General features: G+C 40.6%; 2 protein-coding genes across 4 annotated transcripts in view; one reads left to right on the top strand and one right to left on the bottom strand.

The window, feature by feature from the left end:
* The window catches only part of espn (espin), a 40,628-nt gene that overhangs the window by 16,287 nt on the left and 7,429 nt on the right, over window positions 1-16,912 (bottom strand). Inside the window, exons 3-9 of one of the 3 annotated variants that reach the window (XM_079675380.1) lie at window positions 12,877-13,075; window positions 12,420-12,602; window positions 11,667-11,798; window positions 10,326-10,581; window positions 9,476-9,759; window positions 5,881-6,042; window positions 2,606-2,840 (exon numbers count right to left, since the gene is read on the bottom strand). In XM_079675380.1, the coding sequence (XP_079531506.1) occupies window positions 2,606-2,840; window positions 5,881-6,042; window positions 9,476-9,759; window positions 10,326-10,581; window positions 11,667-11,798; window positions 12,420-12,602; window positions 12,877-13,075 (1,451 nt within the window). The remainder of the gene's footprint in view (window positions 1-2,605; window positions 2,841-5,880; window positions 6,043-9,475; window positions 9,760-10,325; window positions 10,582-11,666; window positions 11,799-12,419; window positions 12,603-12,876; window positions 13,076-16,912) is intronic. The other 2 variants (XM_079675381.1, XM_079675382.1) reach the window with 2 other exon arrangements.
* Window positions 206-16,912, top strand: part of acot7 (acyl-CoA thioesterase 7) — a gene marked incomplete at its 5' end in the record, with an annotated part of 104,453 nt that continues 87,746 nt past the window's right edge. The window contains one exon of the mRNA XM_079675387.1: window positions 206-354. The remainder of the gene's footprint in view (window positions 355-16,912) is intronic.

The following is a 16,912-nucleotide window of genomic DNA, read 5'->3' as shown; positions in this document are numbered from 1 at the left end:
CCCCTGCTGGATTTTGACATGTGACATCTCTTTCTAACCGTCAGAGCCAATGGAATCGAGGGGAACTCCCACATAGTCCTTATTTCGTCATGTGTTTGTATTATACTGCCGCATAGCCAAGACCGGAAGCAGCAGCCACTCTGGTGGCTGCCATTAGCAGCTAATTTTTGCTCTGCGATATTTACATAAAAATGGAATTATGGATTATAATAATTCCAATTATTGCCCAGGAACTTTATCAACCTATGGATTAACCGATTCAGCCGCGTTTTTTCTCGTTTTAATGCCATTGCACACGTCTTTTGATCAGATTAACAGCTACGGTGAGACGATCTCCCTAGAAGCTACGTAAAGGTACGTGTTGTGATGTCTGTCTTTGCTTCCCCTGTCGCAAATTCGGATCACTCAGTGATGATACTATATACCTAAATAATCTGTGGAACCTCAGCTATAATCGGAGATCTTGTATGTGCAGCTACGATAAGTAATAAGGGTACTTTTATCTTGAGTTCTGTGCCAATGTCCGTTAGCATTTTTCGCTAAGGGGTCATTTAGATGCTTCTTATGAGACCTATCTTTTGTTTTGGTAAACATTGTTTATATCGTCATTTAGCTGAGATTATTTCCGTTAATCTGGTATGACACATTAATAGGTTCTTAAATATTAAGATCCCCTGAGACACAGTATCCTGGAAAAAAAACCCAGGGGGGGCCCTTGGGGTTTAACAGGTATCTGAGCAGTAAATCCATCTCGAGCTCTCAGATGCGTTGGTGGCTTTTCATTTTATGACTCCCTAACTGTCTGTTTACTACCTGATTAACGCTGTTGAAGAACTCATATCATTAGGGAGCAAACATTGCTCTTTAGAACCTCAGATTCAGATGTGTCCTGTACAAAGTATAATCCTCTCCTTCCTGTTGATCAATAGACAACAATAGAGAACGTCAATCCATTTAAATTGTTATAGCAGCACTTTCCTTCAGCCACCTGTTTTGTTGCCTTGGTCTCGCGTCTATCTGAGCAGTAAAATCAGCTTGAGCTCTCAGATGTGTTGGTGGCTTTTCATTTTATGACCCCCTAACTGTCTGTTTATTACAAGATTAACACTGAAGCCCAAATCATGCCATTAGTGTGCACACTCTGCTCTTTAGCTTTAAGTGTTTTATTGGTTTCCTAACATTAGGCAGCAGGGGGAGCATAAAGAGATGAGACAATTGGACAATTGTAAAAAGGTGCCTAAATAGAGCAATTAATAATTTACGGCTTAATTGATGTTGCTGTATATTACTGGTATATTACTGCCCAGTGAGCTGCTTGTCAGCTTTGACACAATTCACCTTTGTTTAAAATGAGCTTCCTGGTATACTGTGAGTAAGAGTACTCATCTTTATACACATGTTTTTTTTGCAGCATTAGTTATTTTTTAGCACCTAAGCTAAACTGCTTTTATTTGAAAAGTATATTGTAAACCACAGTGCTTGTTCAAAATATGGATCCCCTTCACTCTGGTGATGAGAATGACAAAGTTGAAAAGAAATATCCTTATTGTTGCTTACTCTAAGTTAGTTAGTTTACTAAAACATTCATTAGTGACCCACTGTAAATACGTTCTAATATGATAGTCAAGAGGAAAAAACAAACGGTAGTAAACGAGTAGAGATGAAAGAAGGAACAGTAATGTACGTAAAAGGGTTAACACGGAGGAAAACAACTGAAATCGAAGCGATTGTTCTTTAATTATAACCAAATATGTGTTTCCTGTATCCTTTATCATGTTACTTTGCATTCTGCTGTCTGACCACTGAGTCCCTATAGCATGCCCAGACATCTTGGATCCCTCACATATTTCCAAATGTGAAAATATAACGATTATTCATTTAGGACGTTTTCCTCTTCTTCTCTGAAGTTACACAGTTGACAGGAAAGACTGAGCAAGGTCACTATTTGTGTGTATATATAAGTTTTGTGCTTCATTTGCTTCCAAGTTTGTAGTGTGTTATATAATAAATACTAATTATTTTCGGATTGATTCCTAATGAGTTAAACCTTTCTTATGTAGGCCTCTGACACATGATGATAGTCCATTATATGATCTTGATATTTTACAAGGATAATACATGCAATTTTGTAGTAACGTATTTTGGAAGGAGACAATGCATTAGCCAAAGGATTTATTCCTTCCAATCCTACATTTTTGTGCATTTTTAAGATTCATGGGGACCTTGGTCAGATCAGTTGAAATGTCCGTGCGACAGCGTGTAGACTGTCAGACAGCTGCATACAGGCCAGTGTGGGGCACTTAAGGAAATGGATGAACACTAAACCAGTTCTCAGGGTAATGGTATCTCTACATCATTAATTTATAATCTGTTATTTAGGATGCTGGGGTCAGACTCAATTCATCTTAACCCAGTATGATAACATTGTGACCATTAATACGGGAGGCTATATATTCTTGGTATAAGTGTATGCATAAGCATAAAAACTAATACATAAATGCATTGCCATTTGTGTAGTGCCAATAAATAGGCGGACATTGAGGATGTTTAAAAAAATGTTTTAAAGAAAAGATGTAAGGAGAAAAAAGAGTTAAGTGACACTCACTTCCTGATGAGGAAGATAGGCGTCGCTGGTTGTTGGAGGTGCTACCGGCAGAGTGATGAGGGGTGGTTGGCGTCTCCGGGGGCAATGGAGGAGGTGGAGGGGGTGTTGGCGTGGGGTTGTTTGGAGGTAGAGGGGGCGGAGGTGGAGGAGGGGGCGGTGCAGCTGATTCCTCTGTGGAGCCGTTCTCTGAGCTGTGGGCCGGGCTGTCGGTCGGCTCCTCCAATAACACAGAGCCCTGATGGGACAAGAGGGAGGGACACAAATATTAGTCATATTTTACACACATTAACTTTCTCTTAGCAACCACATTGTTGTACTGTGTAAGTCAATATTTGGTCACTGATAACAGGAATATTACCAGTGGCCCATAAAGTGATACTTCACTCCAAGTTAAATACCACTCCAACATTGATGATTAAAATCCCAAATACTTTTTTAGCCCCTGGTAATCAGTGTGATTCTTTTATTTGTTATTTGCATTATGGAAGCTGTTATATTCTTAAAACCTATCAAATAACTTATATCACGATTAAGAAAACATAAAGATTTTTATTTTTATTTTTTTAGACTAATGAATAACAAACCAACACTGAAAATATAATCTTTTATTTCATTAAAATAATTAAACACAAAACTGTGACAGTTGCATGCCATCTAAAACTCTTCCTGTGAATGAGCAATACCTTCATAGAGACTGCCGTCAGTGACAGATGTAGCTGCTCTTTTAGATGTGCCCTCCCTCTGCTTCCTGCCATCTTTAATCAACTCATAAAGACATAACACCCTGTTGCTAATAAAAGAGCTAATAAGACCTATTCTCTTGGGGAAACTGAGTGAAAACAGTGGGAAGAAGCCATCTGTCACTGCAAGTGATAGGGTTTTAACCCCCCCCACCTGCGCCCCCCAGCATGCGAGTGACTGACACGCTCTGAAAGCGTGCCATAACTCAGCGGGGAGCAACATAATGGGCCGTGACATTTAATTTGACCCCGCCCCTCCTTAGTTCTTCATACGCGTGCTCATCATTGTTGCCCCCTTTACTTTTCAATCCCCCCAGAGAGTTGGGGGAGGGCTGTGTCCAGATGGGTCTTGGCGGCACGTGCCGTTGCTCCTGATGATTAGCCGCCCATCTGCTAGGGTGCCTCTGAGACCAGGAAGGGCCCCACTGAGACCTTAATTGGCTCAATGCGGATTGAGCCCTGTATCGCCCCCACTACTGATACCCATGAGATTATAAGAACACCTCTCCAGGGACATTGATGAGAGTCCAATAGACTCTATTATTAAGATGCCTGTGCCGGTATGTGGCCACAACAGGTGCTTTATGACCACAACGCGTTTTCAATTTGTATGGCTTCAGGCTTCAAAATAATCAGTAACACATGAGTGAATTGAACGATTACAAAGTCTGTAATATAGTATGTGTTTTCTTACAGACTTGATTGTGGGTTCAAGCTCTTTTGGAAAAGATACATCTAAATAATAAATAATAAATTCAATAAAACAACTAATACATGCAACCTAATTTTGGTAATAAAAAACGTTGAAATGAAAGATTCAGTGGTATTGACTTTGTGTGATTTGTGACTCCCTGCTAAGTGCTCTATTGTCCTGATCTTTTTTCTATTGTTGGTTGTTGGAAAGTTTACACAACAGGGTGGAGACTCGAGGAAATGGAAATGAGGGAAACGTTTGCATCAGGTGGCAAACAAAAGCCAAGGGGGACAGAAGACTATGTAACACACTGAGTGGCATAATGCGCAGGCAAATAGTGCAGTCATTGTGGTAACCCAATGCCAACACGCCATCACTCAGCTAAACCTCACCCTGAACAGGACCTTATAAGAAGCACTAACAAACTCAAACAATACAACCAGGGCACACGTATCGTACCTTTTACCCATAACAGGGTTACAGCTATTTTTTTAAACTTTTGAAAGCATGCTTAGTTACTTACAAATACATAATAACATTTTAACATTGTACATTATAATCAACTCTATAAAATCAAATAGAATCTTGTCTGCAATTAGCTGCCGGCACAATGAAAAAGGCTGTACCATTTCAAAAGGACATTTGATTGGATTAAGAGATTATTTCCCTATGAATGACAATGACTGGCAGTAACACCATGTATGTGGGTTTTTTAATATGATAAACATGAAAAAATAATTCAAGGTCCCATGACATGGCCATTTCTACTGATCATAATTCCATTGTTGAGGTCTACTAGAATAGATTTACATTGTCCAATATTTTCTCATACAGCATCTCTGTATAGTATGTGTATTCACTCTGTCCTGCACGCCTTGTTGGAGCTCCTGCCCCCCCCCCCCCCTCCCTATGAGCCCAGTGTGCTCTGATTGGTCAGCTCGCCCACTATGTTCTGATGAGTCCACCACACCGTTACAGCAGAACAACAGTGATTATGTGTTACAATGGCGTTTGTTAGCAACCAGAAAAATGACACCAGTAATGACAAACAGATGAGAATGCTGCGTGGGGTCTGGGTGCCGTGTTGGCGGGACGTTGCTGGGCTCGCTGCTCCGCCCTTTGACGCGAGGCTCAAGGAGCGGACAGTGTGAGCTGGATTACTGGTGTTGTTTCCTGGTTGCTGCGTGGGGTCTGCAAGACAGCGAGACATCGCGGAGCTCAGCCTGAACACACACACACTCACAGCCTGAGAAAAGATAAGGCTGAGTGAGTGTGCGCCGGCAAAACTCCGCGGAGTAGCGCGGCTGAGAAAAGATAAGGCTGAGTGAGTGAGTTAGTGTGAGGAGCTCCATGGATTGGTCCATTTGGTCGTCGTTACTTCACTGTGACCAGGAAGAAAAAAATGGAAAAAGAAAAATCTCCAACGAGGCGTTCTGGGGCAGCATAGACAGGTCTTTTCAGAGTTTTACTCGCTACAGGGTGTACTTTGAGGGTTTGTGACTTTGCAAACCGTTTACATGCATACAAAGCTACATAACACACAAGGGGACGGGTAATAACCGGAAAAGCATGACATGGGACCTTTAATGTGTGAAACAGCGTGTGTCCAACCACCCACGTGTAATATAATATTATAATGGTGGCATTTTCCTTTCAGTCATCAGGTCAGTGCCTGTTGGTTTATGGAAATAAATGTGAATACAGAAAAATACAGATCCTCTGTTATGGTAACCTATTCACATATAGCATTTTACAGTATGTTTTTGAACTACCACTAATGGTGGCAGAACCCCTTTTAATATTTAAAATATATTTATGTAAACTGCAGAGATCCGGCTCACCTCCTCGTTGGGCGCCATCCCTTTGCTCCCTCGGGGCTCGGCTGTTTCACTGCCCAGGCTCTTGTAGTAATCCCCAGTGCTGGGCTGCTTACTGAAACTCCTTGACTTCCTGTTTGAATCCACACGCCGCAATTTGTCGTGTTTTTCTCCAGGAGTCAGCTGCTTAAGAAATACAAAAACGGAGAGTTTTCATTAGCCATATTTGCCGGTACCCATATTAATCAGTGAAAATAAATAATCCTTATTTTCAGCCCAATTTAAAATGATATACAAGGAAGTACATTTCTTGTCATTACAGGAAATGGAAAATGGAAATAGCACTGTGGGATAGTTCACTTTGCAAAACATGTAGTTACATTTTGTTTAGTAATCAGGGTTAAAGAAAGGTGATTAAATATGGCTAAAACCTGCTTTTGTCTTTTGTGAGCAGACATACTGTAAGAGATACTTAGTAGGGTTTGTTTCCAGATTAGCTCTCGCGTGACCAAAGCAGCCTGATTTGCATAACATAACAAGGCTTTAGTTCAGTAAAACATTAACACTGTGTCATGTAGAGACTGCAGGGGCCCCAGAACATAAGAGATCACTTTTCCAAAATATAAGAGAGCCCCCTATTTGCTCGTAGCATGATAGTTCCATAACTTTGACCTTTCACTTTTTACCTGACATCTATCTCCGGCAACAGGACCCAAACTTCTGTTAATCTTCTCTGATTTTACTGTAAGCTGTTAATTGACATGTGCGTAGTAAGTTAACTCACCTTGCTGCATTTCAAGCAGTCATAATCACTAACATAAAGAAGCCTACAGGTAAATCAGTGCATACTTTACATAATGCAAAGAGCCTTGCATTTGCATTGAGTGTCTTGCTCAAAAATAAATTATATATTTTATTTACATTAAACATTGTGTTTAAATGTAAATGCACTTTTCACTGTATATTTTTTACAATAAACAAGCTTAAAAGCTGTCAATAATCATGACTGAGTCATCTTAGCAAAATGTACAGTTCCTTTGACTTTCAAATCAAGGATTAGCATATACATGCGTTCATTTACATTTAGGTCAAGCGGATCTCCAATGGTAACGCAAGCTGAAATAATTTAAAGCTGACCTCTGACCTCTCTTCCTTTTGTGGTGTCATGTTCTGAGTTCATATAAACCAGCTTAATGATGTTGACTTATGTCTGCTGTCAAAGAAATTGTCCCTGAGCACTCATCAGGAGGGAGGGAAATGTGAGCAGGGGAGCGCTACAGATGTTTTGATTGTCATCCTCCAGGGAGGTGGGACAACAAAAGCAAAATGTACAAAGCGTTTTAGCCCCCCTCCCTTTCATCCTTCACACAGACGTACAAACACAGACGGACTGCCTTTCTCCCCATTATACAGATCTATCTGTCAGCATAAAGTCATTTTTGTATATTTGTTTTCACAGCCAAATGCATTTGTATGCATTGTAGACATCTATGCGCCCTTTTGAAATATGTAAACAGTAAACAAGGAAAAACTACAAAATTAAACCTGACAATATGCAAAGCATTATTGTTCAACCATAAAGCAGCTCCAATAACTTCAGCACCTGAAAATAAGACAAAAAACACAGACACTTGTGATATATTTTCTGTATCTGCTACCAATTTCTTTTTAAACAACACCATTTTACTCTTCTTCACACCTTACCTTGGCTTTAATAATCCTCTCATGCAGCTCTCCTCCAGTCTGGACAGAGCCTCATCCACAAAGCCAAGCAGAGCACAGAGTGGCTGTCACTAAATTCAGAGTCGCCTCCTCCCTACTCCCTGCTCAGGGCTGTCACTCTAGCTGCCCTCTCACTTTACCCACAGGCCTCATCAATTACCTATCAGGCCGGCCCCAGCAGTGGCAATGATGTCACCTCTAGCCCGCAGACCAACCACTCCCCAACCCTGCCCCAGTGGCTCTTAAGGGCTATACTCTTATGCAAAACACAAAGACCCAGGCACTGCCCCCAGGATTATTAGAATATTTTAGCCTTCATTACCAGCAGAAAATATACTAATCCAGTATGAGATCACAAAGTCCAGGTTTTCTGGCCAACAGTAGGTATAACAAACGTGAGAGGCAAAGCAGTCATTTGTTTGGCTGCTTCACACGCAACATTTGACTTCAGTCAAAGCAAATACAGACAAATGAGGTGAGCTTAGCAGCCACAAAGACATCCTTTTTATATAAAAAAAATAAGGGTTAAACGTCTTTTAATGGATGCTTGATTTTATTATTTATTTATTTTTAATCTGATATCAATCACTGGTATGTACCAGTTTTTTGTCGCTGGTGCCATCATTTGGTTTTGTATTATTTGTGGAAATTATTATTTGGATAATTTCATTAATCATTCATCTGTTTAAAAAAATAAATAAGATTGTATAAAACAGGCTGAATACATTTCCATGTTGTAAGATTGGTTAATCTGATCGGCTGTGTCCCTGGATAAAGTTACTGTTCCCTGTTAATATGGCGCCCGTGGTAGATTGTTTTTCCCAATGTATATGGTAGACACTGATCTTAATTGTGTGTGTCTGTGTGTGTGCACGCATTTGTGCATGTGATCTGCACTGGCTTTTGTTAAATTGTTAATGAGGGCTGGCCCCGGGCTGGTCACCTGGGTACAGGTAGGAGAGGGGGTGGCACTAATTAAAGCTCTCCCCTATATGGCTGATGGCGCATGCGTGCAAACACACACAGATCACTCTGGAGAATGGACACTGTTGCTACCTGTGGACTTTAGAACAGCTAACAACTACTGACTTCGCATAGCAGATCTTTACACATAGCCTTCGTCGTTCTGTCTTAACTATTGTTTTCTCCAAACATTCCCTGACTTTATACTGCACCTCTGCTTTAAGATGACACCATACACAACAGATAATTAGGTTGATTTAGGCACAATAATCATTTGTAAAATGTGCTGTTATCATACTGGAAGTCTTTGTAACAGGAAATACGTTGTTCATGAGGGGAAAGTCATCTCTTGGATTGGTTATTTTTTCCCAAATTGTAGTGTTCTTTGTCCAAATCAATAAGATTACACAACAAATGATAATGTACTTCACAGCAGAACTAAACCACCAGCAGTACTGAAAGTAATGTTGATGCCAATGTAATTGTCAGCTCTTCAAACACACTTTTGAGTGATCTGTAGCCAGATTAATTACTGGAATTAAGATCAGACCCATCACAACAACCATTGTGTGTGCCAGGCCTGCCACGGTAATGAGCATCTTTGCTAGCCTCGTTAACCATTCTAACACAATAACATCATTGTACGCACCAAGACAAGGAACATTGTTACACAAAAGAAATGAATGGAGCAGTAGCCCAACTGATTAGACACAAGGGAAAATGGCAGCTAATGGCCAAACACCACCATCCTTCTGCTTCTTTTGGATTGTTCCATATTGCTCATCATTTAATAGTCAGCAAATACTTCTTAATTTGTTTTCCCAAACTTGGGAATATTTATGCATGTTTGAGCAACAATTACCTCTCCCACTGTATATAATATGCTGCAAAAAAACACATAGAACCTTTGAACTCATGCACAAACTGTCCTCACCTCCGTCTTGCTGGTGTTGCTGTCCACGTGTCGCAGGTTGCTTTTCACCTTCAGGAACTCCGCTGATGTCGGCTCCTTAGGGGACGTTGGTGCTTGAAAGCTGGGGGGTGGAGGGGGCGACGGGGGAGCCTGTGGGGGAGGCGGGGGTGGATAGGTTGGTGGCGGTGGGGGCTTGGAGGCGGCATCAGAAGGTATCTCGTTCTTCTTGGTCACTTCAGATCTTATGTCTGGGTTTAGCATGTCCATATACGCCTGCATGTCTGAAATAGCTGACTCTGATGCACCTGCGAAGACACGGTCCACTTAATACAGCAAAGTGTTGCATAACCCTTTAAACATTCGTTCAGTTTGCTTTTCCCAATGCACCATTCAAACATATGAAACATGAGTTACTCTAATGATGGTCCCCCTCTCATCCAAACAAACTATCTGCATGCAGACCACTAGGGTGCAGCACCAGTATATTATACACCTGTGCAAACTGCTGCATGCTTGCTCTACTTCAGTAAATATCTAGGGCGTTCCACTATTGCTCAGATACTATATGTTGCACGTACAATAAATGGCATTTAAGAATGTATAGCTAAATGAGTGAAGACAGCAAAGCTTGATTACAAATAGAAATGTATTTAGCAATGAATAGATAATCAAAATAGTTTGACGGTACAAATATTGGATTTTTCCTCTAGCGTTTTTGGTATTTCATTTAAGAAGCAGAATGGTGGAAATTATGATTATTTAAACATTTAGAAGCCTAAAGTCATTGTCCCCTTGTTGGTTCTCCCAACTAAAAATAAATTGTAGTCTGAAGTTAAAAAGCTTAATGTTTTTATAACTCATTCTCACAGACCTGTGTGTGCGACTGTGTTCAGCTGAGCTGGCAGCCCGCGTGTCGTGGTCAAGCTGCTCCTTTTCTCCCCGGTGCTGGACTGGCTGGAGTTGGCTGAGTCGTAGTTGGACAGAGAGCTGGATGGTGAATTGATGTCAAAGTGTGCCGCCTGGCTGGCGGGGGGCATGGTGGTGTTTGGGGACGAGAGGCCCGAGTCCGGCTGCTTGTACTCGAGGTCCATTGAGGGGTCCCGGGACAAAACACGGTGCTCCACACTCTGTCAAAAGATGCAGTTCATGAAAACAGCCATCATCATATCAGTTTTATTTAACATGTATGGTTTATTCTATTTAATGTAAAAGGACACAGTGTCATTACACATGAAAGATAAATAAGTATAATAAATAAATCTATTATCTATCCGTTCATTCATCAGTTCATAAATCCTACTACCTCTTATTCCCTGATGACTTACACGAGGAGAACAGCATTATGAGTTTAATTACTGCATACTAATGAAACATCTCACAGCTGATCAAAAAGGCTTTGGAGCCCTCTGCTTTTCCCACAGCACGGGACTCAGTTCGCTGAATGTCCCTAATGGAAAGAGTCCCAGAGGGGGGGGAAATATATTTCCCACACACCAGAGAGAGTTCAGTGTGGAGGGCTTATTATTCCTCTGGCCACTTGGGGATATTGTGTGGTTGAAGCCGTGGAGTACACTGTATACCAAGAGTTAATAGCCCCGGTAATTGGCAACAACTGATGCCAGTCGAGGGACATGTTGGCTCAGTGCCAGCTTGTTTTTTTTCCATGGTTGCATTTGGGCACTGCGGGATCAACAAAGGAAGAATTCCAATTATGTATTTTAATTAGCATATTTAAAGGATAAGTTTGACTGATATTACCCAACATTTGGACTACAGTTTGGTCATGGAACAAGTATTAAAGTAGGAATGATAACTCATCATTTCATGCAGATGCGGATATAGTGGAAGTTGGGCAATTTTGCACAAGGCAACATTTCACATTATGTGCTGTGCAAATGTTCTGTCTAACACAAATATTGTACTTTATTCTGGGTCTATCTATGGTCCAATTGCCCATGAATGTCACTTAGGATGACTGCCTGTCACTGCATTCAGCTCTGGGGTAATCTTATTTAGTATAGAGTAGGTTGGGGATTTCTTCCCTTCTTTGGTAGTTTAATGAAGATCATTTTAACAGCATTTACACAATTTAAACCTCATTTTTTCGTACTTATGCTATATTTTTGTAAGATTGGACTTTGATCCCCACTGATAATTCCCTCTAGGTTTAGGCAGGTTCGAGTTAGTTATGGTGCACAGCTGTGTCCCTTACCATGTTCTCCACAGTGCACAGATATTTGGCACACTGGGAGTGGCCGTTGTACTCAGCCAGGTCTGCTCCTGTGAAGCCGTCCTGGTCCCTGACGCCCAGGTCCACCCCATTGACCACAAGGATCTGACAGCACTGGAGAGTGACATGAGGGGCACGGAGAGAGTGGTAGAAGTTATGAATAAGATGGAGAAAATGACAGTGGCAGTCAATGTGACAGCCGTGCACTAAATCAGCTTGCTTCCATCAGAACAAATATCACTTACATAAAGCTTTGTGAGATGATTACTGTTTAGAAACTGTAAAAAGTGTAACTATTAACTTTTGTTATTATATTTACACTTGATATATAATGATTCAAGATCTAAAAATACCCATACCCACAGCTGGATTGCTTATAAGGCTGCAAAAAGGTGGGCTGAAAAATAGGACCTTATGAGTCTCCAACCATTTAATTCATAGGCCAGCATCATTAGAGTCAGGGTAAGGGTAATTTTCCATTGAGTTCAATGTCAATTTGACTTCAATGTGGTTTAAAAAGTCAATTTTCTCTGCATGCAACACGTCAATATTGTGGTCATCTGCGTGACCAGACTGTAATACAACAATACGTTACTCAAAGCAGAAGGTCAGAGTGGTGGTAAGCATGAGGCCATTCATTCAAAACAGATGGTTCAGTGTGAACCACTCACCTGCTTTTACTCGTGTTGTTAGTTTCAGTCTGTACAACAGTAGAAGAAAAACACAAAAACACACCTCCAGTTCACCGTTCTCTGCAGCGTCGTGAAGCGGCGTCCCTCCCCAGTTGTCAGTGACAATCTCTCCGCCGTGCAGCAGCAGCCAGCTGAGCACCTTAGCGTGGCCCCGGCTGGCTGCAAAGTGCATCGCTGTGGCCCCGTCATTATCCCTGCCTGTCAGGCTGATCTCTGTGAAACTCATCTAAAAGAGGGAAGATAACGAGTTAGTCATCGTCTGCTGTATTGACTGGGAGCACTTTTCAAAGTAATTTTAGTGTTAATGAGTCCTTTTTTTTTTAACGACTATACTCGGCCTGTTACTCAAAAGATATTTGAAAATGTAATTTGCCTCATCAGACATTGATGATTTAATGACAAAATAAATTGTTTTTTTAAACACAATATAACCATGAGGTGTGGATTTAGGACTCAATCAATGTACTATATTTTCTACAAGTTTTGGTATTTTGACTGACATCCCAACATACTAGCCAGACGATGACAGTGTTGTGGCCCATCTGGGCAGCAGCGTGTAGAGGTGTCATCCCGTCATTGGCTCTGATGCTTGGATCTGCCCCACAATCCTTGACCAAGTATTGGACCACCTCCAGGTGACCCTCCTGGCAGGCCAGGTAGAGCGGTGTGGCACCATTCTTAGTTTGGGAGTTGACAACACTGTAGGAAAATTAAACAATAAAATAAGTAAACGGGACACCTAATATCTATGATGAAGTTATATGTTGCAGCTTGTCATCACTAAAATCAAATGGTTAGACACTAAGAAAAGTAACTTCTTTTAAAATGACACCCCGAAAAATATACTTACAATTGTGGACATTAAATTCAACTCACTTGAAATTCAGTAGTCAGCTTCATAATATTGTGGTGCATGCATTATTGAATGTTTGTGGAGTATCTCAAAAGGCTTTTAACAAAGAAGCAAATTAAGAGGTGAAAACCAGTCATTATTGTAATATGTACATACAGTATGTATGTATATTATGTACATTTTAAGAAGCACAAGCGGATGGATTGTTTGCAGTAGTCATAGAGAGCGTAGGCTGCAAATGACAATGCAACATTTGAATTGCAAAACCATTACACGCAGCCTGTGACAGAACAAACAAAAGAAAACTGCAAATACTGCCTCTGTTGTGCCTAGAAAAAGCACACATTCAATGTCACTCAATTTATAAACTTGCTTGCTGTGAAAAGTATGTATTTAATCATGTAAAAAATTACAATACTGTAATAGTGGCTTGTCTACCTTTACCGTCTTCTACAACTTATCAATACATTCAAAAAAGATCTTCTCATAACTGTCCCATGCACAAAGTGTTTATTCAGACAGCTATAAAATGTTAAATGTTTTCCTGAAATACTTTTTATCTGAAGAAAGAAACACATTTATTTGAAAGCTCGTTTGTGTAAATGTAGTCTATAGGCAACAGGTAACTAAGGTAACATTCCTTAGTCAGTGTCAACATCCAGCTATTTATATAGCAGACAGCAGTGACGCTTACACAAATCTCGCTCTCCTTTTTCCAAAGGGCCTTATCTCCGCCTCCCAAGCCTGTCCAATGCCTGTTTCCCACCTGGTCCCACAGCGGGAGCTCAGGGAGTGAACCAGAGATTCCCCTCTAAATCCCATAATTGCATGCTTTATTTGGACCCTGACAAATAAGCAATGAGTGTCCTAAGGGGATTATCCCTTCACTGGCTTTGCCTAACTTTGTGCTTTGCGAAAGGCTACAGTGGACTGAGTATGTGGAGAGGAGGTGAGGGAAATGAGAGGCAGGGCTTAAGGTGGGTGGATCTTGTAGACATAAACATGACCCTGCCAAACTTTCCCTAGAAAGGATGTGGCTCACGGCCAAACCTAATGTGACGAAAGACCCTGCATTAAAATGGCACCATGATTTGGTCCAAATTTACATCCAAGACTATATGTCATTATCACATTTTTTAAGGGAAATTGTAAAAAGTGATAAAGTGTGCTACCAAATAAATCTAGTCAGCAATTTGGCAATTTTCTGTCAGGAAAAAAAGTTTGAGTAAACAATAGAAGTCTGGGCGATAGAGGGAAATGTTTCACCAATCAACGAGCGTACTTTAAACATTAGTAAGAATTAAGTCATCTACGGTTCTGTCATCAGGAAGTGGGCAAACAGGTTGATTATTTATGAGTGTAACCGAAGTGGGTTGATGTTCACCTGCTTAAAGGGGTCTGTATGAGGGAGACGCTTAAACTTGTCCTTATTCCTAACCATAAACTTTGACAGTGACAACGTTGATGGTTAAGAGGAACAATGGATGCGATTCTAACAAAACATTCACTGCCTTTGTCACAACTCTCCAAAGAGAAGAAGCTTGAACACTCCACTAAAGAAGTGCTTTTAGAGAACAGGTGTAGATTTCAAAGATCTAAGAAAGAGGTTAGCCTTCTGTGACCACAGAGCTAACAAGTGGCGCAAGGGCTGCTACCTCGGAGGTCACTTTGTCAGTCAAAGGAGAAAAAACACATGCTTAAAGTAGCGGACATTTGATATATTTCAAGTTCAGCTCTGATGAGTAATTTAGCTCAGTAATTATCTGTACGCTCTCCCCTCCCCTCCCCCATCTACTTGGTAACAAAGAGCAAGGTTATCTTCATTACTAGCAGAGTAATTGATGTCATGCTAATGGTTTCCTTCCCAGAGAGAGGCTTGTTGGCTTCTCTGTGGCTTTTGTCTTTACATAGTGAAGAATGTTGTTGGAAACTTCATGCACTTTGTTTAGCTATGTGACCAAAGTTTATTGTGTATGAAATTCGGAAAGATTTAACATATTCCATCATGGGAATTCACTGATTACACACGATGCAGCTTTATATACAGTATACATTTTATTTTAGGAGCTACAATGATTTACTCTATTGTTCATCTCCATAACCATGTATATTGCGAGCATAACACTTTACGAATTGTTTTTATCTTGATAACAATACTTAACAAGGTGTACAATTGTAATACCCAGGGCCGTTTGCCTAAGGATCTCAAAATGGCATTTAACATTGCATTTGTCAGTATAAACCACTTGTTGTAAAGGAGAACAGAAACGTTTTCTATCCAACATGTACCAACAACTTATTAAGGAGATTAGTGCTGTAAAAAAAAGCGACTCACCAAATGGCTGAAGTGAAAACTACTCATCTATTCACCCTTTACTTTCCAGGTCTAAACTTGAAGCTGAACGGCTCCTGACAGACCCGTATCCAGGATTTCGTAAATACCGAGGTCCAAAACATGCTAGGGGGGCTCGGGGGCAGCTGTTTTCCAAAGCTAAGCTTGGACAGATAGTATTTTTTATTTTATCTGTGTCAGTGAAAAAGAAAACAATAAATGTTATCTCTTCAACCTTTTACTCAAATTATAATGAAAGAAAAGCATTGAAACTTTCGTTAAAAGGTCTGACATTGCACTAAAGGTCTGACATTGCACTAAAGGTCTGACATTGGATGAATGAAATTAACTTTAGCTATCTAGCTATTTTATTCATGGAATTTAAACCAAAGTATAGCCTACAGTTGCAATATAAGTTATTGGGCATGTTGTCGGACGTCCTCTGACTAACGTAGGGCGTTCACACAGGATCTGCTGGTCCTATGATGTCCTGATGAACAGAAACACAAGCAGCCCGCTGGACTCAGATCTCTAGATGCCTCGTCACTCGTCCGCTGCTCCGATACAAGTCTGGACTGCGGAGGTTTGTTGATAAATCAATGTTGTCTACTTCTGTTTGCTTTAATGTAGGCTACATAGTTATGCAGCACCCCCACCGCCACTAAATGGAACTACTAAAAGGAACCCTGTTAATTATGTGCAGTTATTTCACGACTTTTATTATATACACCTCAAAAAAATTACCGAGGTCCGGACCTCTGTGACCCCAATGGTGGGTACGGCCATTGCTCCTGATTTAAGAACTAATAACTCATAGCTTTAAAGAGCGAATGGTTTTAGCCGTTTGTGGGCTGTTATATGAAAATCAACAACCATCAGTTAAACCATCACTTCTTCCCTTTCTTTTAAGGGGGAGGAAATGAATGGAGATGTACAATATATTTTTGTACCTATTCTGTATAAATCCCTGAAGACTAAATACGTCTGTGTTTATATATTACAAGTTTTAAAAGGGCCATCGTCGGTATCCTAGGTAATAAGAAACAATAATAATGGAGCCAGGGGAGTGGGGTAATATATAGAGATTTAAATAACAAATGTGGTTCCTTTAATTATTATTATTTGACCTTCAATGGCTATAATAGTTCCCAAATGGAGGTTTAGATGGATAACTTTCTAGAACATCCTAATACAGAGGTTGACCCTTGCAACTACATCTTTGAATTATGGCTTGGCCAAAGATCTTAATCTACACTAATTGATTTACATAACCTGTCTGTGGCCTCATGCTCTCTGTCTCTCTGTCTCTCTCTTCATTCATTCACTCTTTTGTTTACTGAGGCTATCAGCA

The sequence above is a fragment of the Notothenia rossii genome (genome assembly GCF_949606895.1).
Source record: "Notothenia rossii genome assembly, chromosome: 4".
NCBI lineage: Eukaryota > Metazoa > Chordata > Actinopteri > Perciformes > Nototheniidae > Notothenia > Notothenia rossii.
This window is presented reverse-complemented; position numbering and strand designations above follow the sequence as displayed.